The sequence below is a fragment of the Mercenaria mercenaria genome, chromosome 1 (genome assembly GCF_021730395.1).
Source record: "Mercenaria mercenaria strain notata chromosome 1, MADL_Memer_1, whole genome shotgun sequence".
Classification (NCBI taxonomy): Eukaryota; Metazoa; Mollusca; class Bivalvia; order Venerida; family Veneridae; genus Mercenaria; species Mercenaria mercenaria.
The window spans coordinates 75,386,816-75,411,914 of record NC_069361.1 but is presented as its reverse complement, the minus strand read 5'-3'; the positions used below and the strand labels follow the sequence as shown (position 1 = coordinate 75,411,914).

General features: G+C 33.5%; 2 protein-coding genes across 2 annotated transcripts in view; both read left to right on the top strand.

Moving 5' to 3' along the window:
- Nucleotides 1–25,099, top strand: part of LOC123533700 (gephyrin-like) — a 473,298-nt gene that overhangs the window by 370,962 nt on the left and 77,237 nt on the right. The window lies entirely within an intron of this gene.
- LOC123545485 (D-beta-hydroxybutyrate dehydrogenase, mitochondrial-like) lies at nucleotides 2,109–7,987 on the top strand. The gene is made up of 6 exons (XM_045331809.2): nucleotides 2,109–2,365; nucleotides 3,818–4,018; nucleotides 4,845–4,997; nucleotides 5,622–5,815; nucleotides 6,928–7,170; nucleotides 7,748–7,987. The coding sequence occupies exons 1-6, from the start codon at nucleotides 2,149–2,151 to the stop codon at nucleotides 7,838–7,840; spliced, it is 1,101 nt and encodes a 366-aa protein (XP_045187744.2). The 5' UTR covers nucleotides 2,109–2,148; the 3' UTR covers nucleotides 7,841–7,987.

Below are 25,099 nucleotides of genomic sequence, written 5' to 3'. Positions count from 1 at the left end.
TATTATTACCCGTTTTGATTTGGTTGATTATACATGTCACCTTTCGGTTTCTAAAACTGTTGGTTATATTTGTTTGTTTGTTTGTTTGTTTCCGATTTAACGCCGTTTTTCAATAGTATTTCAGTTATATAACAGCGGGCAGTTTACCTAACCAGTGTTTCTGAGTTCTGATCCAGTTCTCTGCAAGTAACTGTCAACTTCCCCACTTGAATCTAGGTGGAGGACGAAAGATATCAGACACAATGTCTTTTATCAAATCGTCAAAGAAAACATACGCCCCGCTCGGGCATTGAACTCACGACCCCGTGATCCGTAGATCTGCGCTCTCCCTACTAAGCTAAGCGGGCGGGCCTGGTTATATTTGTAACTTCCTTTTTACTGAAATGGTTGTAGCGCTGAGTTTTAAAATTCGCAACCTCACGGTTACTAAAATGGTTGGTTGCATAACCTATTTAAACTCTTTGTTACTAAAATAATTGGTCACCTTTGTAACCTTTCGGTTTTAAATTTCTTTCTTACATTTGTAACAGTAATGGAATTACAATACTGAAATTTATAAATTCATAATTGTTGTATAATGACCAGAGCTTATTCACATAAAATCTATTTTAGGACACTCTTTCTTTCTTAGAAGCAAACTAGCACAGAAATAATACGCTATTATTACAGGACTATTCATATAAAAAAACTAATTAAAAACATGAAAATCATCATGAACAATGGTGATGATTGACAATTCTTTCAGTTTGTGTATATCATTATATCACATACAGTTACGGAATTACAGCTATTGTAAAGTAAGTTTCATATTTAGACACATATATTGTATATTACCATTATACTGTCAAATATACAGGATATTAAGATATACATATAATTAATTGGACCATTTCTTCAGATTTGTGGTAGTTTTTCCAACAATATATCTTCTTTCTCACTTTGGAAAATAAATTGATATGATCCTGTCATTTAATATTGAATCTGACGTGAATGTGTGGGCAATACAAATCTAATCAACTTAACATTTTGTGGTTTTGATACACCGATAAATCTTGATAATTATAAAATTAATTAATGTAATACATTTTTTTCTCTAAATATATGAATATACAAAACGTCTTTAATGTACAACAAGCTACATAATTATCATGAGAAGGAGATGACAATAAGGTTTCTTTTCTACGTCTTTTTATCTGGAAACGCCCAACTGAAAAGCGGCATGAGAGGTCGCATGCTAATATTAAAAGTAAGAAATTGCGTATTGTATTTCTGAACTATTCGCGCTATTTAATGTTCTTTTTTTTCCGTAAGGTATACAAACACATCTCTTTCCGAAATGATTTAATCTAATTTTCCCTCCTTGCGTTTTTCCGTAAAAGCATATATCAATTATTAAAAAAACAGATTTTCCGTTTTTTTCTGTATAACGTTTGTGCAAGTAACATGTTACTGGTTAGCTGTATAATTCTAAAATTGCGTGTTATTTAAGAAACATGAATATTACGTGTGCGCCGAAACTTGACAAAGTGACTTATGATTCATGAAGTAACATTATTAGTAATTAAAACTGTAAAGTTCTATTTAAAACGCTGCATTGAAACGAATATGGATTTCTATTATTAATGAGCCGCACCATGAGAAAATCAACATAGTGCATTTGCGACCAGCAAGGATCCAGACCAGCCTGCGCATCCGCGCAGTCTGGTCAGGATCCATGCTGTTCACTTTCAAAGCCTATTGTAATTAGAGAAACCGTTAGCGAACAGCATGGATCCTGACCAGACTGCGCGGATACGCAGGCTGGTCTGGATCCATGCTGGTCGCAAATGCACTATGTTGGTTTTCTCGTGGTGTGGCTCAAAATTTTATGTTTCAGTCTAGTACACCATTCGTGGCATTAGATCATGTTCTTTTGAATATTTTTATTATTCTACTACATTCCTACAGATGATTATTGCATCTTAATGCCAAAAATATTTCAGGTTACTATGTAACAGATAAAAGAATACATCTCACCATTTAGCTCACTACTTATGCAATGAATGCACAAACAAGCAGCCGTCATTGTTATCTCACAAACTAAACTTTAATTGGGTCATGGCCGTGGTTTATCTTTAAATAATAACGGTTTATATTGAAACAGTTAAAATGTCTTGCGAAAATCGTGGTTTATTTAATTATGGATTTTACCAGATCACTTTTCTTCTAGCAATATGTATGTCACCATGTGTTCTGATAAGATATTATGTTATTTTTCTGGCAGTGTTTGGCATATTTAAAACGGTGACATTTTTACTGGACCGGTATGCTTTAGGATATGTTGATCCTCAAAATCGCGGTGTATTTATAACAGGCTGCGATACAGGTATGTCGAAATTAATACAGAGATGCATTATACAATGTTCGGTTTAGGCTTATTTGATCTTACAATTACTCTTGTCAGTTACAACACAACTTTATATCCAAAACACTATTCAATGAACACTTGTATTATTATTTTGTTTTCATTGCGTAAAACATCCATGTACATGGACGTGTCACTAAATAATATATTAAACAGATGTAGTGTTATAGGTTATATGTACGATACGATACGAAATGATATGGTTTAAGTTGATAACTGTTGGGAGTATGGCAGATAGTATTGATATGAGATCCAGGAAGCAGGTGTCAACTTATTTGATAGATATTCTAAGAATGTGTCTTACCATTCACATTTAATATTGTATATCCACATTCACCGGAGAGCAAATATGTCCTTAGAATAGCAGATCTGTTTTCAACTAATCACTTTCTGTGTAAAGAAATCCTTAGTATCATTCTATCTTAAAGCACTGCTCTACTGAGTTTGCTACCTTATATATCAAATTTCTTCTGGCATAAATTTTCACTACTTAGACGCATTTTTGCTTGTCTTCAAATCAAACTATAGCCAATGACTGTGGTATTAAAAAAAGTTCAAGTAAACCAGAAAAAAGCAGAAAATATTATCTACTTCCGTGAACAGGGGATATACATGAAATGATATTTCATCTATATTTGTCAATACTAGATTTCACATGCAAGGAGGTATAAAGATATAGTACTAGTGATACATATATACGTAGGTATAACATGTACTACAACTCTTGTTCATAAATCTGACATTTTCACCAAACCAGTTGAGTCCTATTTGCATCAAGCAAGAGTTGTCGTTGTTGATCTCAGATATAACAGTTATAATCAAAATTCATTTATTGATATAAAAATACTTTAAATGGATATTCTATTCGGCTATTTCTTTAAGAAATAGATACATGATATTTTCATATCCTTTTTTACTGAACCAATTAAAACAAACAAGAGGCTATTTAATTGAATTAAACTGTTGCTATAGTAGTCGCTATATGATTGTAGGCGGGATCGCGGAAACGTATGAGAAATTATCCACACATGACTTTAACTATCAAACTCTAGTAAGCTTACACTGTCTGTAGTAAAATGAATATCGTTGAAAACGAAAAATGGAATATGACGTTTTATAGCAATTACCAGAAATTATCCTAAGTCAGGTTAGCAAAATCATGAATATCGCGAACCCATGTCGTCAATGTTAGAAGTAATCTATTCATTTTATCTAAGCATGAAAGTAAAATGTAAGAAATATCGTTTTTACTATTAATGGAAGGTTTTTTAATTTTAGTCTTCAATTTTATCTGTGTGTCCGTTAAATTAAATACGCGTTTGTAAACATAGACTTTTTGTGATTTAGAGGACTTAGAAATCTATTTCTAAGCTTTGAATCATACTATCTCTAAATTATATGATTTTCATTTAGGACTCGGAAACCGTTTTGCAAGATATTTAGACGGAAAAGGATTTACCGTTTTTGCTGGATGTTTAAACAAGAACAGCGCAGGTGCTCAGAGTCTGATTTCAGATTGTTCGCCTAGAATACATGTCGTTGAAGTAAACGCCACAAGGCAAGAAAGTGTATCTGCCGCCTTCATCTTCGTCAAGGATCATTTACCAAGCAAAGGTGACATTACTGCAAATTATTCATAGAATGAATTCAAAGAGAGAAACAAAAGATAAATCATTGTTATCTAAATCTGAAAATTGAGGGCTCGAATGCCACAGTGGATCAAATCTAATAATATAAATAGTCAAACTATGATCTTTCAATAATACAAATGACAGTAAAATTCAACATGTAATTAAATAAATATAAATCATTAAAGTAATAGCATTTTCGCGATTAGGCAGACAAGCGGATATAGTGGTGAAATTTTATTATTTTATGGTATCCATATCCATGATGACAGCAAATATTCGGGTTTATTTTAGTCCGCTTCGACATGACTTTAACGGCAAAAGAGTAACGCTAAAAGTGCATATCAGTAATAATCTTAAATCAAAGTTATGTCATAACAATGTCGCCAACTGTTGTCTCATTAGGTAAATGAAAATACAATAAAACATATCCAACATAACGACACGACAATGCGGCAATGCGACATAACATTATATCAACACGACACGGTATACGACAATGCAACACAAAGTTATGAAAGTGCGACGCAACACTAACAAAATGGCCATTCGCAACACGCGGCGTAAGAACATGAATATGCAACATAACGCCAGTATGATCTCGATATCGCGTTGCAATGTCGTTGTATCCGGTTTTGTGTTCGTCGTAGTGTTGTTTCACTTTGTAGTTATATCATGCCGTATTGATGCAAATCGCAGCGCAATTCTCATTGTCTTAATGCCGTGTCGCATTGTTGTGATTCGACCTAAACGTACACAGAGTAACCTGCGACACCTTTAATAGGATATTAAAACATTACTTCCATTTTAAGGACTTTGGGGTGTGATAAATAATGCCGGAATGGATATGCTTGGAGACGTTGAACTGTCGCCTGTATCACTGTACGAAAAGGGATTTGAGCTGAATTTGTACGGATATATACGAGTGATGAAAACCTTTCTTCCTCTGATTAGACAATCTAAAGGTATATATTTTGATTGTCTTTGTATTAAAATGTCAATGCTTTTGAGTGGGCTTTTGTCATTAGAATTTCACAGTTCAGAGTTAAGTTACGAAGAAATCGAAATACGAGGTTATCAGTCCGAGTGTTTATATATCAAAACATTTGAACGATGAACTGTGGTAAATCAGATGATAACCCGCAAGATATTGTTTATTTTCATTTATACATCATTTTCTTTAAAACATTTGAATATATTTTATGCTTGACCTCATTTGAACCTGACAGCAATTTGACATAAAAACTAACGTCATTATTTTCTCTCAACGGTCAGTGCGTCAACTGTTGTTTATCAGAGAATATATATACAACAGTTGGCCTTCTTCAGTGTTTATCTGACAATCAAATCGAACCATGTTATAAATCGGTATTAACTTCTGTCTTTTTTAATGATGATTCTTTTATGTTAGAATGGAGATGTTATAAACAAAGTTTTTTTTATAGATACTCGGAATTCAAATCAAGAACAACATTTCAAAATTATCATTGTCCAAATTATAGCAGTCTAGAAATAAAACAATATGTTGTCAATTTAGTAATCTGTCTCATGAAATAAAATAACAACAAGCATTATAACAATATTTTCAGGACGAGTAGTCAATATAGGCAGTGTAAGAGGCAGAATTGTTGAACCGAATCAGTCTAATTACAGTACTGCTAAACATGGAATAGAGACGATCTCTGATTCTCTTAGGCTCGAAATGATCAAATTTGGAGTCAAAGTGTGTATCATTGAACCTGGAAATTTTGGCAACGCGACGGCAATTGGATCAGAAGCGGTGGTATGCATTCAAATATCATTATTTTTTAAATCAATTACTGGTTCATTTTTACAAAATAAAATATTGTTAAAATATTACCATCAAGTTTGTTACGGAAAATGTCTTAAGTATTTGATTCGATTTTATAAACGTGTACTAGTAATTGCATATTTTGGTGAGGGTCTTCCTTTCCAGCTGTTCCAAAAAAAAATAGGAAGTTAATTGATACTAAATTTGACGACTTTGTATGTTTGAGAATGAGCAGATTGTCACCAAACCTAAGAGAGATATGTTTAAAATACTACTAAAGAATGGCATTTTGATTGACATATGCCAAGGAATCCGCAGATTAACAACAGGAAGGCGTCCCGCCTCCGGATAGTTCGAAGTTTTTATTATTAAAACTGTAAAACGTGTACATTTTATGTATTTACAATAATGTGCGAGTCCTAGAATTAGTAAATATGTCAGTCTTCATTGCTTTAATATTTATTTTCTATGATTCCGCTGCTCCGATATTTGCAATTTTTGACAGGCTGCCGGTCATATATTAATTGTAAAGGAAACAACATCTGTAATAAAATGAACATATTGACATTTATGAAATCGACATGATTCATCCATGAAAAGGAGACTACAAATCATGAAACGTTCCACTGTTGTTTCTTAAACGACCACATTGTTCTGTACTGTTCCATATTTATGGATACTAAAATTATTCTCAGAAAGTTTGCCCCCACCCCTTTAAAACAAAATACCTTTTGTAATGAAATGAAAGTATTTTGTCCTTTAAAATTGCTGAATGTTAAACGTAGTTATGTGAAAATTCAGCATTGATACAACATTGCAAATGCATTGAAAATATTGAGTTTTAAAGTCATTCAACTGTCCGAAGTGTTGATCATTCATATAGTCTATTAAATGTTTTATATTCTGTTCCATTTTTATAACAACAAGTCTTTCTATGATTTGGCGATGTTCAAAGTTCTGGTAACACAATTTCGTTCTAAATCTTGACGAGTATAATGTTTCTACATGAATTCACGAAATTTTGCTGAGGTATAGCCAGCCTGTAATTTAAGATTTAGTTGTAAAACGAAATAATATATTCATCCTGTATTCCTTATGAACAGATTAAAAAAAACCACCAAGAGATTGATAACATGTGGGAGTCAGCCAGAGATGAAGTTAAACAATCGTATTCTAAGAGATATCTTGAATCGTGGATCAACCCACCTGTAGGTGGCTGGCCACCAAAAGCGGACTCAACAGTTGTGGCAAAAGCCGTCGAGCATTCGCTGTGCAGTGCAAGCCCCAAACATCGATACCTCATTCAAGGAAAAGGGTCGCTTGTGCCTATTGCTGATGAATTTGTGGTATGCAGCTAAATATGTTGATTCCGTACTCTAGATTGGTAGTTTATACAATAACTCCAGACGCTGAGTAAGTTAACCTTTAAATCTGGAATTATTATTTTAAACTGCGGTATAGTTGTAAAAGAATATTCATGCGAATATTATTGCTTTGAAGCACGTGCTTTGGTCATAAATGTGTTCTGAAACTTTTTTGTTTGCTTTATGTTTTTGTTTTCTTTGCTTGTTGGTATTGTTTGCTCTTAACGTTAAACTATATGTTACTGTTTATGCATTGGACAAACGTAATTTTTATCCACCATATATAAGTCATATACTTTTCATTATATTAAAAGCAAAACTTTTACTATTATGACTATCAGGAAATGAATTCATATATTGATAAGCTCTTGGTAGAGGAAACTGACAACGGAGCATGAATTTTAATGTTTTTGTATCGATAACAAATGTTAAATTAAAAACGAAAACTTGTAGAAATAAAATCCTTCGTCATTTTTGTTTATATTCAATTTCGCTTTCTTGTTTTAATATCTTTTTCTACTACTTCTATATGCTTAAATTATTTTCTTTCTCATTCTAGGTATTATCACATGTTCATAACATTCTGCCGACTTGGATTGTTGACAAGTATAAATCTCTTTGGAAAAAGCGGTTTGTGTATGCGGCACCATGAAGTCTAGTTACGCGTGCGTTCGGACTTTTCGAGACCCTTGTCCGACGCGAAAGGAATGTGTTCTGATTAAACAAATTTAATTCTCAGATACTCTGTTATACACCATCAGAAAAGAATAAGAAGAAACAATAAAATAATCTTGCATGACTTTTCAGTTTTATTTCAAGCATGAAATATGGTTAGATTTTATCCGATGGTTCTGACAGGCAGTACAACATTTTTCAGCTGCCGATGTATAAATAAAAGGTAAGGGGAGGTTAACCGAAAGCACAAAGCCCCCTAAATATAGCCATAGATCCTTGCATCACAAAGTAGACCCTCAAGAAAAAGAAACTATATCGAAAATATATAGCAGACGGATAAAGGGAAGTGGGTGCTGGGGAAAGTGGAAGACAACAAGGATAGATATTCAACGGGGAAAGGCACGCTCCAAAAAATGCAGCCTCCCTGCACCGCAAACCACATCAGCGTAAACACAAACATACACAACACAAACACACACACAAACTGACACAGACAGACAGACAGACAGACAGGCATGCACGCACGCACGTAAATGAGATAACTGCACCCCCCCCCCCCCCCCCGCTGAGAAAACTAAAAACAGACATTTTCAAGATCCTGTCTCTGCATAACCAATGCACTGAACAATTTTGACACAAATCTATAATCGAAGTAATGTCATAGACCCTTTCTTGGAAGGACTTATATTGAATCTAATATTCAATGCCTTTACAGTTCGAATGTACATTTAAAAATCCTTCGCACACAGGGCAGTGCGATTAATCACGATTTGTATTGTATGCATAATTGTCTAGCATGTTGTTCGTAGCAAAATTTATTATATTAATTATTAATATTATATAAATAATAAAATCGATAAGAAAACGTTTTAAAAGTAGACCCTGTTCATGAGAAATGTGTATCACCCAACACATTCCTTATACCGTCTTAGTAGGAAATATTGAATGCGCTCCGTAATCCATAAAATATAAAACTTTGAGGGCGTCCGAATACGGGGAGATGTTTATTAGCATGTGATCAGCCGACACAAGACATATAAATAATAAATCTATAAGATGATCCTTTGGAACGATATAAGGGATCCAAGCAAACAAAGCAGTCACGGTTTGACTGTCTGTTCATGGGGATAATGCAATGTGCAGCATCACTGACGCTCCCTAGATACTGCTTAAGCAAAATTCTACTATGTATATATTGAAAGGATTCCATGATCTCAATGGACCAGAAACATATGACGCGGAAAGTAGATCATCCTATAGATTCTCTTTGGAAAAGAGAACCTGCAGTTTATTCAGATGAAAGAATAATTATATTATTTGTACTTATATGCATGAATCATAGTTACATGTAGGACAATTATTATAGAATCAATGTATTTCGAGAGATTAGAAACGTACTGGATGAATTAATTACTGTTTCATTTGAACTAAACTTAACTAATAGTGCGTAGGTGCATTACATTTTTCTTTAGATTATGTTTATAACCTTGTCCTTTCTTCTAATAAGTTCAATTATAAATAAGTATAATTCACATCATATTTTATCAGTTCGGTGATAAGAAATATATCCTGCAGAGGGCAATTTATCTTTCTTTCCATTTACTGGACATATGTGTCGTCTTTATTATAATTTTAGTTCTAAGTTGTTAACAAATAATAAATTATTCATATGATTCTACTTCCATGTTTTCTTTACATTTTATTCATTTAATACGTTTGTGATTTATGCAAGTTAACGTTTTATCAAGTTCTCGAAATGAAATCTTACCTTAAGAACGAGAAATAAGAAAGCACAATTCAGTCAAAAGCTCACGTGATCAAAGCATCAAATAATTGGATGATTCCTGCAATTCTTGTATCCAAAGACGGATATATTTTTGAAACAACTCTTTTATAGAAACGACACCTCTGTAACTAGTTAATATCTCAGTAATAGGTTTTGTGTGTTATATTTCGTTTATAATAAGCATTGCAACGACGAGCAAAGAGACACTGAAAAAGTCACAGACAGTTCAAATGAAACGAAAACCTAAATAACAAACTAATGGCATACTAATATAAAGCTTGTTATTTAAACCATTATATGAATGATTAGCATAAGTAACATTTTGTGTCTATAGCAAGAATTTTCGTGGGATCTTTATAGAATTAATTATATACATTAGGAAGTTCAAAAGTCACAAATTGCAAAAAAGGCTAAGTGAGCCTAAGGACATGCTTCTTGAATAAACAAGGGCTTAAACCACCCTCGTAGTTCGCACAGTGAGATTAAGTCAATATGATAAAGAATAAAATATTTGAAACTGGTGACAATTACTCTGTAGCAATGCAACAAGAATAGCCAAAATTTATTCATTTTACAAATCATTCAGATTTGGAGAGGTTAATTTGCTGAGAAACTGGTTAAATAGGATTGAAAATATGCGCCTTTGCATTGAGGTATTGGATTTCTAGAGCTGTCTATACCAGATATTGCACCTGTCTGCATATAAGTAATAAATATGAATACGTGCAAGGCAGGAACATCTGCTGTAAGTGTACAAAGTGTAATAAAGTCCTTAAGTAACATGTTTTGCTAATGTTAGCAAACAAAACTTATTCAGGACATAATTCAAAGCTAAAATTCTGCAGCATCTTCAAATGCTCAGTGTCAGTTCATTTCACATTCATGTTCTCAATTCTTATATCAAATCTCTTCTACTATCTTCTTTTTAAACATGCTTTAAGGTATTAGGCCCCATAGTGATGTTTAAAAAATGGCATTTGTTTGGTATATTCTTACAGTTGACCGTGCTTCGCACTTTGTTGCAAATTTTTAAAAAATTTTACCATGCCGTTTTTTATAAATTTTGTGTAATTTATGGTATTTCCTCAAGCTCAAGTAGAGACAAATTTCAAAGTGGCAGCCTTTATCCAAAACGTTTGCAGAGAATTCATTATACCATTATTTTTCATGAAAGAAACATCAAACTATTGGTAAACAGTTATAAAACTTAAAATAAAACTGTCAATAACATTTTTTCTGGGGTACCTCAAGTAAAGGGATTTAATGAGACAGAATTCTAACTCCAACATTGAAAAATTAAGGTCGAATCCTGCGGGTCTGTTTTGAATTTTGCTCACTTTATTCAAAAATAACCTTGGGGAAGAAGTAAAACCTACCTACATTTCTTCCACAATATGTAATCTAAAGAATGAAGGCAAAATAGAGAACTTTTACCGCATATAACTCAATATTTCTAAAGATGTCCAATTCTACCCCTTCTGTTTCAGAGGTAAATACACTTTGAACAGCAAGAAATCACTTATCAAATGAATTTTTTCCACTTTTGTATAATAAGTCAGTAACAAGTACTGAAAGAAGTAAAAAGTTACTAGAAAAAAAGAAAAATAAGGAAAATAAAAATTTGGTCCCAGTGGGGCTTGAACCTACGCACCCCTGAAAATTGCAGTCAAAGTAGGTTTATGGTAGGAATTGAATACTCTTCAAAAAGGAGGTACTCTGTTATGGGCCTAATACCTTAAGCATTAGGTTGAAAGAACTCGTGATGCTAATGCAACAACGGTGCATTGCTATTGGAAGCAAAATATCTTTAGTCCAATGTTAATCTGATAAATTTCTAAATCAATTGTATTCTTTTTTTAATTTTTTTTTCTTAATGCAGTTTTTACTCATATCAAAACTGCAATGAATTATACCTATACTACTTATTACAGTGTAAGTATTACAGTGAAATATATCTTGTAGTTTCAAAAAAACAGAATGTCAAATGTAATTCTTACTTAGCGGCTAAAATTTGATATCAAAACACTGATGATACATGAAATAAACTGTTTGTTTGTATAAATGTATTTCGACGAATTAGATCAAAAGATCAAAATATTTTAAACTCATGAACATCACAATAATTTTCACCAAAGGCTACAGCAATGGTGAAAATTTTACATCTTCCGTTCCCTCAGTAAAATATATTTCTACGTTACATGTACAATAGATCAACAATAGTTTATTTTTTGTATGATGTAAATTGTTAAACTTTTGCTTAGATCACTTGGGATGTCGTGTTATTTAAGTGTTGTGTTAAGTACGAAAGAAGAAAACCTTAAAATTATGCACGGAGTGACAACTTGGGACTTTCTTTGATTTTCAAGATTTTCAAAAAGATGCTCTTTCCCAGTTTTGGCGAGGGCGAGGAGGGGATGAGCGGAATGGAGTAAAAGAGTTAAGTTAACATTAGGTTCTTTCAAAATGATAATTATTGCAGCTGAATGAAATCATAGATTATTTCAAACAAACAAAAAATGTAAGAACTGGTGAACAGTTTTTAGTGACAAGGCACACACTTTAAACCTCATATGTTTACAACATATTCCAATCTCTACATCAATTAATGAATTTAAGGGCCGTTCCATGTAAAAATTGTATTGATGACAAAAAATCAAAATTTAGCTAACAAAATACTCATGAAGAACATTCTTTAAGCTTTCAAATTTGAAAATTTGAAGAATTTATCTTCACTTTTTCAAGATTTTCAATGCTTTTAAATAAGTCACCAAACGCTATGAACTTCATGAATGCAGTATGACGTAGTCATGCATGGCGCGTATTTTCACGTCATTTACGCGACAAATTATAATTATGTTTCACTAACTAAACATCATACATTTGAATATTTAAAAAAACAGTACCGAAAAACTTTACCGTGTTTTTTTTTTATATCATCACGGGTCTTTTATCTATACACCTGTATATTCTCATGGTGTATGGGTAGTCTAGAATTTCCACTGTCATGACAATACAAATTTATTTACATTTATTTGTAAAATATTGTAAAATTAGATTTGCCTTAGAAAACTGAATAACAATACACTAGTTTCCAGTTTCTGCAATAACATCGGAAAATCTATAATTTTTAAGTACTTTGAAGAATTTTTAATTAGCAATTATAATTATATCAGGTCACTTAATTATACAGGTTTTCTCATGGAACGGCCCATGTATCTTTTTGTTTTTAGTCACTAAAATGTATTGTTTCTGTTTATAATCTTTCTGGTTTGGTTATTGATTAAACATGCACTTAAGCTTCCGGTTACATATGTAACGTCTTTATTACTAAAATTACTGATAACACATGTATTATTTTGGTTACTAAAATTGATGATTATATTTGCGACCTGTTCTGTACGAACAACATGCAACATCTTGGTAATTACAAATGCTGGTTACATTTGTAACTCTTTTTATCGGGTTAGTTACACATGTAACCTCTTGGTACTTGCTCGTTATATTTGTAACATATATGTTTCAAAATGGTCGGTTACAGTGCTAACATTTGTACAACCATAATGTTGTATAATGACTAGAACTGATACCAATAAAATCTATTTTAAGACACTTTTCCTTTCTCCGACACAAAACCTGAATGAAATGTTATGTTATTATCACAGGTCTATTTATACAAATAAAACTAACTAAAAATATTAATATCATCATGGAAAATGGTATTAATCAACAATCCTTTCAACCAGTGTATACTATTATACTACATATAGAAACTACAGCTATTGTAACATGAAATGAGTTTCGTTTCATAATTAGACAAACGTATTATATATGACCATTATACACCCAAATATACAGGATATTAATGTATTCATATCATTAATTTGACCAAATAATCGAAACTTTTCATTTTTTCCTACACTATATCTTCTTTCTCATTTTGGAAAATAAATTGCTAAAACGATTGTCATTTAATATTGTAATTATATGACTATTTGTGCGGACAATACAATGCTCATTAACTGAACATTTCGAGGTTTTAATATAGCAATAAATCTTAAAATTAAACATGTTATACATTTTTTTTCTACATATAACAATATTGTCGTACAGAAACTCCCAACTGAAAAGCGCATACAATCGGCATGACAAGTTGCATGCTAATAACAAAAGTAAAAAATTGCATATTGTATCTCTGAGCTGTTCATGCTAATTAACTTTCTTTTTCGTACGGTATACATAAACATTTCTTCGGAAATGATTAGGACTAATGCCGTAAAGTAATAAAATTGTCAATAACCAGAGTATTTGTTTCGTCTGTTGCAACTGACGAAATCATATCAGATGCTGGATAACTTTGTGCAAGTAACATATTACTGATTAGCTGTATAATTCTAAAATCGCGTGTTATTTAAGAAATATGTTTACCGGTATATCATATATACATGCTATCATGTGAAAATATGTCCCGAAACTTGACAAAGCGACCTTATGCTTCATGAATTAACAGTATCGTTAATTATAAATGTAAAGTTCTATTAAAATCTCTGTTTTTTTACTGAATTAAAACAAATACTTTTTTTTATTTTTATTTTGGTTTGTTTTGATTTTTATGTTTATGCAGTATACCATTCGTGGCTTTAAGTCATATTCTTTCGAATATTTTTATTATTTCACTACATTCCTAGAGGCGACTATTGCATCTATTATCTTAATGCCTAAACTATTTCAATTTACAATATGATAGATAAAACAACACCATTTAGCTCATCCCCATCTGCAATAAATGGAAAAACTACTGACCGTCGTTGTTATCTCAAACATAATTTTAAATTAGGGTCATGACCGTACTTTAACCGTTTTATCTTTAATGGTTTAACGACCTATTGTTTTCCACTTTTTTATTTTATACTGAAACAGTTAAAATGTTTCACGAAAATCGTGGATTATTTAATTATGGATTCTATTAGATAACATTTCTTTTAGCAATATGTCTGTCATCGTATGTTCTGATAAGATATTATGTTTTTTTCTAGCAGTGCTTGGCATATTTAAAACGGTGACATTTGTACTTGACCGGTATGTTTTAGAAAATGTTGACCATCAAAATCGAGGTGTATTTATAACAGGCTGCGATACAGGTATGTCGAACAAAAATACATTTATTTATTTTATTCTGTTGGGTTTAACGTCGCACCGACACAATTTTAGGTCATATGGCGACTTTCCAGCTTTAATGGTGGAGGAAGACCCCAGGTGCCCCTCCGTGCATAATTTCATCACGAGCGGGCACCTGGGTAGAACCACCGACCTTCCGTAAGCCAGCTGGATGGCTTCCTCACGTGAAGAATTCTACACCCCAAATGAGGTTTCGAACCCACATCGATGAGGGGCAAATGGTTTGAAGTCAACGACTCTAAGAACAAAAATACAAGGATGCATTATACAATGTTCGGTTTTGGCTTATTTGCTCTTACAAATCTAGTTTTTACCCTTGTTAGTTAGTAACAAAACTTAAGCAGAAAATATTATCTTCTTCCTTGAACAAATAAATTACATAACGTGATATTTCATTTATGTTTGTCATTACTAGAATTCACAAGGAGGTATAAAGACATAGTAATAGTGATAAATATAGTTATAACAAGCATGTACTGTAACTCTTGTTTATAATATCACGAACCAACGTCGTCAATATTAGAAATAATCTGTCCGTTTTATCTAAGCATGAAAGTCAAATATAAGAAATATCATTTCTACGATTATTTGAAGGGTTTTTAATTTTCGTCTTCAATTTTAACTGTGTATCCGTTAAATTAAATACGTGTTTGTAAACATAGACTTTTTGTGATTTAATTATAGGATTTAGGAATGAATTTCTAAGCTTTGAATCATGCTATTTTTGATATACTATCTCTATATGATTTAGGACTCGGAAACCGTTTCGCAAGATATTTAGACAGCAAAGGATTTACCGTTTTTGCTGGATGTTTAAACAAGAAAAGCGCAGGTGCTCAGAGTCTGGTTACAGATTGTTCGCCTAGAAAACATGTCGTTGAATTAAACGCAACAAGGCAAGAAAGTATATCTGCCGCCTTCATCTACGTTAGGGATCATTTACCAAGCAAAGGTGATATTACTGTGAATTATTCAAAGAATGAATTCAAAGAGAGAAACAAAAGATAATTAATTGTTATCTAAATCTAAAGATTGAGCGTTCGAACGCCACATTGTATCAAAATGAATAATATAAATAGTCAAACTGTGATCTTTCAATAACATAAATGACAGTAAAGTTCAAGATTTCATTACAAATCAGTAAATAGATATAAATCATTACAGTAACAGCATTTTCAAAATTAGACAGACAAGCGAATATAGTGGTGAAATTTTATTATTTTATGGTATCCATATTCATAATGATAGTTAATATTCTCGTTTATTTTAGTCCACTTTGACATAACTTTAGCGGCAAAAGTGCATACAAGTAACAATCTTAAATCTAAGTTATGTTACATCAATACCGCCAAATGTTGTATCATTAAGATAGACATTCAACAATACGATAAAACATACCCAAAATAACGACACGACAACGCGTCAATGCGACTTGACATAACATCGACACGATATACGACAATGCGAAACAAAATTATGAAAGTGCGACGCAACTCTTTACAAAACGACCTTTCGCAGCACGCGGCATAAAGACATGACAATGCAAGAATACTACATAACAAAACGACAATATGGTCTTGATATCGAGATATCGTTGTATCCAGTCTTGCGTTTCCTATCATCGTACTATTGTTTCCTTCTGTAGTTATATCGTGCCGTATTGATGCAAATCGCATCGCCATTTCACAATATCGTGTCTCATTGTCTTAATGCCGTGTTGCATTGTTGTGATTCGGCATAAATGTGCGCAAAGTTACCTGCGACGGCTTTAGAGGATAACATAAAAACACTGTTTCCAATTTAAGGACTTTGGAGTGTGATAAACAATGCCGGAATGGATATGCTTGGAGACGTTGAACTGTCGCCTGTTTCACAGTACGAGAAAGGATTTGAGCTAAATTTGTACGGATATATACGAGTGATGAAAATCTTTCTTCCTCTGATTAGACAATCAAAAGGTAGATATTTTGATTGTCTATGTTTTAAAAGTCGTCGACTTTGAGTGGGTTTTTGTCTGTAGAATTCACAGTTCAGAGTTAAGTCGCGATGAAATTGAAATACGAGGCATCAGTCCGAATGTTTAGATATCAAAACATTTGAACGATGAAATGTGGTAACAGATGATAAACCGCAAGATATTGTTTAATTTTTATTTATACATCTTCTTTAAAACATTTAAAAAAAATTATGTTTGATTTCATATTAACCTGACACATAACGGGAAATTGACATAAAAAATGACGTCATTATTTTCTCTCAACGGTCAGCGCGTCAACTGTTTTTTTATCTCTTAATATACAACAGTTTGTCATCTTCAATGTTTATCTGACAATCAAGTCGAACTCTGTAATAAATCGCAAAATAATTTCTGTCTTGGTGAATGATGATTCTTACACGTTACGATGGAGACGTGTTACGATGGAGTCGAAATTAAAATTTTTTGTATAGATACAAGTACTCGGAATCCATTTGACATTTGTCAACGCGACGGCAATTGCATCAGAAGCGCCAGTATGTATCCAAATAATTATCATTTTTGTTAAATTAATGAATGACTAATTCTTACAAAAAAAGATATTTTAGAAATATAACACTGTTTGTTAAGGAAGTTATCTCAAAGAATTCGACAAGTAATTACAAATTTATGGTGAAGTAATTCCTTTCCAGGTATTTAAATAGAAGTAGGAAGTTAATTGATACTTAATTTCGACAAGTTCTTATGTTTGAGAATGAGCGAATTATCACCAAACCTAAGAGAGATATGTTTATAATGGTACTAAAGAATAGTCTTTTGATTGACATATGCAAAGGAATCCGCAAATTAACAACAGGAAGGCGCCCAGCTTCCGGATAGTTCGAAGTAGTATTTAATGCGATACTTTAATATCAAAACTGTAAAATGTGTACATTTTATGTGCAATAATGTGCGAGTCCAAGAATAGGTAAATATGTCAGTTTTCGGTAGCTTAATATCTATGAGTCCGCTGCACCGATATTTGCAATTTTTGACAGACTGCCGTTTACAATTAAATCTAAAGGAAACAACAACGTTAATAAAATGAACATAATGATATTTATGAAAAGACATGATTCATCTATGTAAAGGAAACTACAAATCATGAAATGAACTTCCCAAACGAAAAATATATTTACCATCACACAGTTTTAACGCACTGTTCTTACGGTTCCATACTAATCTTATGGATACTAAAACTACCCCCTCCCCGACCCCCACTCCCTCCAACCTCTTTAAATCAAAGTACCTTTTGTAATGTAATGAAAGTAAATATGTTTAAAAATTGCTAAAAACGAAGTAAAAAGCAGTTATGAGAAAATTCAGCGTTGATACAGCATTGCAAATGCACTGAAAATATTTTTTTAAAGGCGTTCATCTGTCCGGATGTGTTGCTCATTCATACTGTCCTTTTCCGGAAAACAAGGAGAATATATCAGTAAATTGACAGTCTTAAATGTTTTATAAATTATGTTGTTCAATTTTTATGTTACATTTTGTAACAAGTCTTTCCATGATTTTGCGATGTTCAAAGTTCTGATAACAAAATATTGTTCTAAATGTTAATGATTATAATGTTTCTACATGAATTCACGAAACGTTGCTCAGGTATAGCCAGTAGGTAATTTAGGGTTTGGTTGTAAAACGAAATCATGTGATATTCATCCTGTATTCCTTATGAACAGATTAAAAGAAACCACCAAGAGGTTGATGACATGTGGGAGTCAGCCAGAGATGAAGTTAAATAATCGTATTCTAAGAGATATCTTGAATAGTGGATCAACCCACCTGTAGGTGGCTGGCCACCAAAAGCGGACTCAACGGCTGTGGCAAAAGCTGTCGAGCATGCGCTGTGCAGTGCAAGCCCCAAACACCGATACCTCGTTCAAGGAAAATGGTCACTTGTTCCTATTGCTGATGAATTTGTGGTATGCAGCTAAATACTCTTGATAGTTTATATAATAATTCCAGACGCTGAGTAAGTTAACCTTTAAGTCTGGAATTATCATTTTAAACTGCGGTATGGTTTTAAAAGGATATTCATGTGGACATTGGACGCTTTGAAGCACGTGCTTTGGTCTTAAATGTGTTCTGCAAACATTTTTGTTTGCTTCTTTGCTTGTTGGTATTGACTGCTCTTAACGTTAAACTATATCTCACTGTTTATACATTAGACAAACGTAATTTTTTATCCACCATATATAAGTTATATACTTTTCATTATAGTAACAAAGGAAATAAATCTTTATACTGATAAGCTCTTGGTAGAGGAAACTGACCACGGAGCGTAAATTTCAATGTTTATGTATCGATAACAAACGGTAAATCAAAAACGAAAACTTGTAGAAATAATCCTTTAGGGGTTTTGTTGGTGTATATCAGCGTACTTCGAAGAATATATCGCACGTATATATCATAAAAGTGAGAGTTCATGTATGAGTATTATGCTTGCCGATCAGTTATGCTTTTCTACTATTTTAAATATAGGAACATAATTGTCGTGGTCACCTGTATCTACCTTTAGTAAATCAAACGACGTTTTTGTCTTTGGATACATGTAATAATAATAATAATGATAATAATAATAATAATAATAATAATAATAGATTCTTTATTTAAAGAGGGTAAAACTCATTTTCATACATAACATACAAACCTTATTTTCAATGATGCCCTCTAACAAACACAAAACCATTTACACATACAAATGAAAATGTCACAGTCATTCCATAGAGCAGACTTTAAAATGAAGATAAACGCATGTCACATAATTAAAAGAAAGTTTCTAAGTCAATATCTAAATGAATTCACTGCGCTAGCTTTATTAATTGAGTAAGGTATGTCTTTCCAAATTTCTACAGCCATAAAAGAAAACTAACGTTTAAGGATTTTGTTTTTTTAGGTCGAAGGTGCTGTAGATTAAACTTCGTTTTAGAACGAAGGCTATAGTATGTATTGATACAAATTTCTACTGTGTCACAAATATAGAATATATAATTAAATACTGTTAGAAAAAACCGTACCTTAAGTAATATGCCCACAGACATATAAATAACGATACCAACAGCAGAATACCCCTCCCATTCCTGTGACATTGCCGTTTGTGCTTAAGGAAAATATTTTTACACTACATAATATGCGCAAATAACCCGATGTAACATCCCGATCTACACCGTATGAACACATCTGTGGATGTCTCTTAATTGTTTCTTGTACTTGTAACAAGTGTAAATGTTGAGTTCTGCTCAACCGGGATTTGAGGGCGTGGACGGCAGCATGCATTTCATACCGGCCATGAACAGGCCGAATCAAACCGAGCCTACAACATTTACATTTTTGTCGTGATGAGCGACCTGCCTATTCGTTGGACGTTCATAATTATATTGTCAAATGTATGTGTTTTGAATGATGTATTATCAATTTAAGCTTTTTTCTGGTTTACCTGTTGTTAATATTTGCTTTTATGTCTTCCATTGGTTGTTCAGTTCTGTTTTATTGTTTTTTTTTATTCAATGGAAATTGTTGCTTGTATAATATCAATTTACTTGTGCATTATTTTTTTTTATTTATTTTTAATTTCGCTTTCTTCTTTTTATTGTGTGTTTCTACTTTTATGTGCTTAAATCATACTTTATTCTGATTACAGGTATTATCTCATGTTCATAACATTCTGCCGACTTGGATTGTTGACAGATATAAAGCTCTTTGAAAAAAGCGGTTTGGGTATGCGGCACCAAAATAACACCAAGCAGACTAGTTTCGCTTGCGTTTGGACTTTTCGAGACCCCTGTCCGACTTAACTGAACGTAAGGGAAAATAATGTATTCTGGCTAAACCAATTTAATTGTCAGAGACTCTGTTATACACCAATAAACTATCTTGCATGTCTTTTCAGTTTTATTTCAAGTATGAAATATTGTAAGATTTTATCCAAAGGTTTTGAAAGGCTGACGATGTAAAAGTAAAAGGCAGGGGCAGGTTTCCCGAAAGCACAAATACCCTTAATACAGCCATAGATACATGCATCACAAAGTAGGCCCGCAACAAAAAGACACTATATCGGAAACATATAGCAGACGGGTCTTCTAAATCCAATACATTGAATATATCACTACAAATGGTAGGGTAATAAAGGGTGGGGAAGGAAGTGAAAAGCAGATGAATTACAGGAAGGACGCTCAAAAAAGCATCCTCACTGCAACCACCAGCGTAAACCGCACGTACCTAAGACAAACATACACACACATAAACTTACAGACACCGACAGACAGACACGAACGCACGCATCCACGCACACACTGAGCAAACAAACAGGAAAATAACAACACAGTGGGGCACCTAACCTCACTCGTTGTAAAAAGAGATGGGACGTAAATGCAAGGACGCGATGGGGGCGAAGAGGAAACTAACACTTACACCAAACAAGACAGTATAAAGTAACATACAATACATGTCTACCACAACTGTCTAATCGTCTGAATAGTAAGTGTGTCTTTATATACTGTTTACTCACAGAAAATATACCTTTATACCTTTGATAGTTTTGGAGTAAGTGTACGAGTAAGCGGCCTAACGGTAATTCAAGGGATATAATTCCGAAGTGTCTAGGCCGATTTGTCTAGTTATCGAACTTGGCCGAGGACTTATTGGCAAACACACTTTGTGCAAGTTTGGTGAAGATTTGATGAGAAATGTTCGACTTAGAGTGCGGACAAGATTTGTGACAGACGGACGGATACACAGACAGACAGACAGACAGACAAGAGTAAATCAATATGTCCCCCACCACACAGTGGTGTAGGAGACATAATTATTAAATCTTCGAAGTTTGAACAAATAATATAGATCTGTTCAATTTCGTCCGTAACTTATATTCAAATAGAATAATGTTTTCGCTTCAAAATATTCAGTTTTAACACACCTATTACGCTACATAAATATTTGAACATTTCGATTTTCTTTTTTTCTCATATAAACACATTAAATTCCAGCAAACAGAAATATAAAATGTACATTATTAACAAAAATATCAACATCAGCGTTACTTAAAATCTACATCTAATCTATTTATATTCATGTATACGAACATAGTGTGACACGCGCTGAGCGTGTGTAAAATATAGAGAAGTTGTGACATTTACATCCATCTTAAAAAGTTTGAAGAATTATTAAGTTTATAAACATGTTTTATTTAAACACATATTTTTTATTTTATATAACATGTCGTGTTGTGTTAGACTAAGTGTACGTGTACGAATATTTCAACCGATCATTCATTTCTCTGATGTTCAGCTAACGGAATTCAGTCGTTAGTTTATATAGTTTATACATAATTTATTTTAGGTTGATTGTGAAGGAAGTTCTACAACTTGTATTAATCACTCTCGACACCTCGTTCCTGATGAAATCCATCGCCACGGGGGTATGAGAGAAGAGGCCAGCTTCCCTTTTAATGCTGAGCGCCAAGCAAGGGAGCTACTGGTACCATTTTACACGTCTTTGGTATGACGCGGCCGGGGATCGAACCCACGACCTCCCGCACTCGAAGCGGACGCTCTACCACTAAGCTATCGAGACGATTTAATTTTATTGTTGAAATCATCATCCGACGAAAGTGATATTTCAAAATCAGAATGATAATAATTATTTTCTTCATTTTTAGAAAGATCACTGGTAGACGACATTATTGTATTCTTTTGAAAAGTCAAACACATAATGAACGAAACAGCGGAGTTCGTCTTCTTTATTTCTTTTACATGACCGCATAATTACAAACATTTATTTTAATAAGGGAACTAATTATTAACACAATTGATAACTAGAACTGCTTTTGAGAAAAGCGCATGTCTCCCACAACTGCCTGATCATCTAAATAGTAAGTCAGTCTTTATATACTGTTTGCTCACTACAAATATACCTTTGAAGAGTAAAACGGCTAATTTTGGGTAATTCAAGGGCCATAATTCCGAAGTGCCTGGACCGATTTGGCTAGTTATCGAACTTGGCCGAGGACTTATGGTCAAAACATTTTCTTCAAGTTTGGTGAAGATCGGATGACAAATATTCGACTTAGAGCGCAAACAAGAGTAAAAAGGCCGATTTTAGGTAATTCAAGGGCCATCATTCCGAAGTGCCTTAATTTTGCTTTTGTCAGGATTATCAAAAGTTAATAAGTACGTGACGCAATCAGCATGATCTCGGTGCCGCGACTATACTCGTCAATCGGCGTCCTGGGGAGTCCTTATAACGCGCGTATAGTCGGATATCGACGCTAAAGGGTAGAAAAAATAACGCTATAGTCGCATTTCGGCCCCAGGGAGTTAAAAGCGTTTGTGGCATGCCAAGCTCGCACTTATCCTTTTTTTCAACAAGTTAGACAAGATAGTGTAAATAAAATAACCTCGAGAAACTTATAAACAGACATTTTCAAGGTCATGATGTCTTTGCAAAACCAGTTCACTGAACGGGAACAATGAAAGCCATATTGTGCAATTGAAGTTAATTATGTCTTTTCATGGCGTTTAGCGGAGGCTTTGTTTTTGGAACATGGCATTCCCTGTTTGATATATGTCCTTGTTTTTTTGTTGTAAATAACGGCTCAATTGTGACACAAATCTATGATCAAAGTAATGTACCCATGCTTGAAAGGACTTACATTGAATCTAATATTCAATGCCTTTGCAGTTCGAATGTACATTTAAAAATCCTGCGCACACAGGGCAGTGCGATTAACCACGATTTGTATTGTATGCATAATTTCCTAGCATTTTGTTCGTACATGTAGCATAAACATGCTATTAATAATAAAATATGTAAGAAAACCTTTTAAAAGCTTAGAAATGATAGCAGACCCTGTTCATGAGATTTGTTGAAATGTGTATTACCCCCCAACACTTCCTTACACCGTCTAATTAAATATTGAATGCACTCTGTGATCTGAAAAGACCAGAAATGTAAAACTTGAGTCCGTCCGAATAGCGGGGATATTTAACGGCCGACACACGACATACAAATAATAAATCTATATGATGATCCTTTAGAAGGAGAAAACAAAGCAGACTCGGTTTGACTGAGTCTGCTCATGAGAGGTAATGCAACGTGCAGCATCACTAGCTACTGCAGAAGTCTACTACATACATGTCTCCCAATGTGTGGTGAGAGACATAATTATAATATCTAAGAAGAAATAATAGCCAGTATGCAAATTAATTTTGCTTTTGTCAGGATTATCAAAAGTTAATAAGTACGTGACGCAATCAACATGATCTCGGGGCCGCGACTATACTCGTCAATCGGCGTCCTGGGGAGACCTTATAACGCGCGTATAGTCGGATATCGACGCTAAAGGGTAGAAAAAATAACGCTATAGTCGCATTTCGGCCCCAGGGAGTTATAAGCGTTTGTGGCATGCCAAGCTCGCACTTATCCTTTTTTTCAACAAGTTAGACAAGATAGTGTAAATAAAATAACCTCGCGATGAGAAACTTATAAACAGACATTTTCAAGGTCATGATGTCTTTGCAAAACCAGTTCACTGAACGGGAACAATGAAAGCCATATTGTGCAATTGAAGTTAATTATGTCTTTTCATGGCGTTTAGCGGAGGCTTTGTTTTTGGAACATGGCATTCCCTGTTTGATATATGTCCTTGTTTTTTTGTTGTAAATAACGGCTCAATTGTGACACAAATCTATGATCAAAGTAATGTACCCCTGCTTGAAAGGACTTACATTGAATCTAATATTCAATGCCTTTGCAGTTCGCATGTACATTTAAAAATCCTGCGCACACAGGGCAGTGCGATTAACCACGATTTGTATTGTATGCATAATTTCCTAGCATTTTGTTCGTACATGTAGCATAAACATGCTATTAATAATAAAATATGTAAGAAAACCTTTTAAAAGCTTAGAAATGATAACAGACCCTGTTCATGAGATTTGTTGAAATGTGTATTACCCCCCAACACTTCCTTACACCGTCTTATTAAATATTGAATGCGCTCTGTGATCTGAAAAGACCAGAAATGTAAAACTTTGAGTCCGTCCGAATAGCGGGAATGTTTAACGGCCGACACAAGACAAACAAATAATAAATCTATATGATGATCCTTTAGAAGGAAAAAACAAAGCAGACTCGGTTTGACTGAGTCTGTTCATGAGAGGTAATGCAACGTGCAGCATCACTAGCTACTGCAGAAGTCTACTACATACATATTGAAAGGATTTCATGATCTCAATGGACCAGAAAACATAAGACGC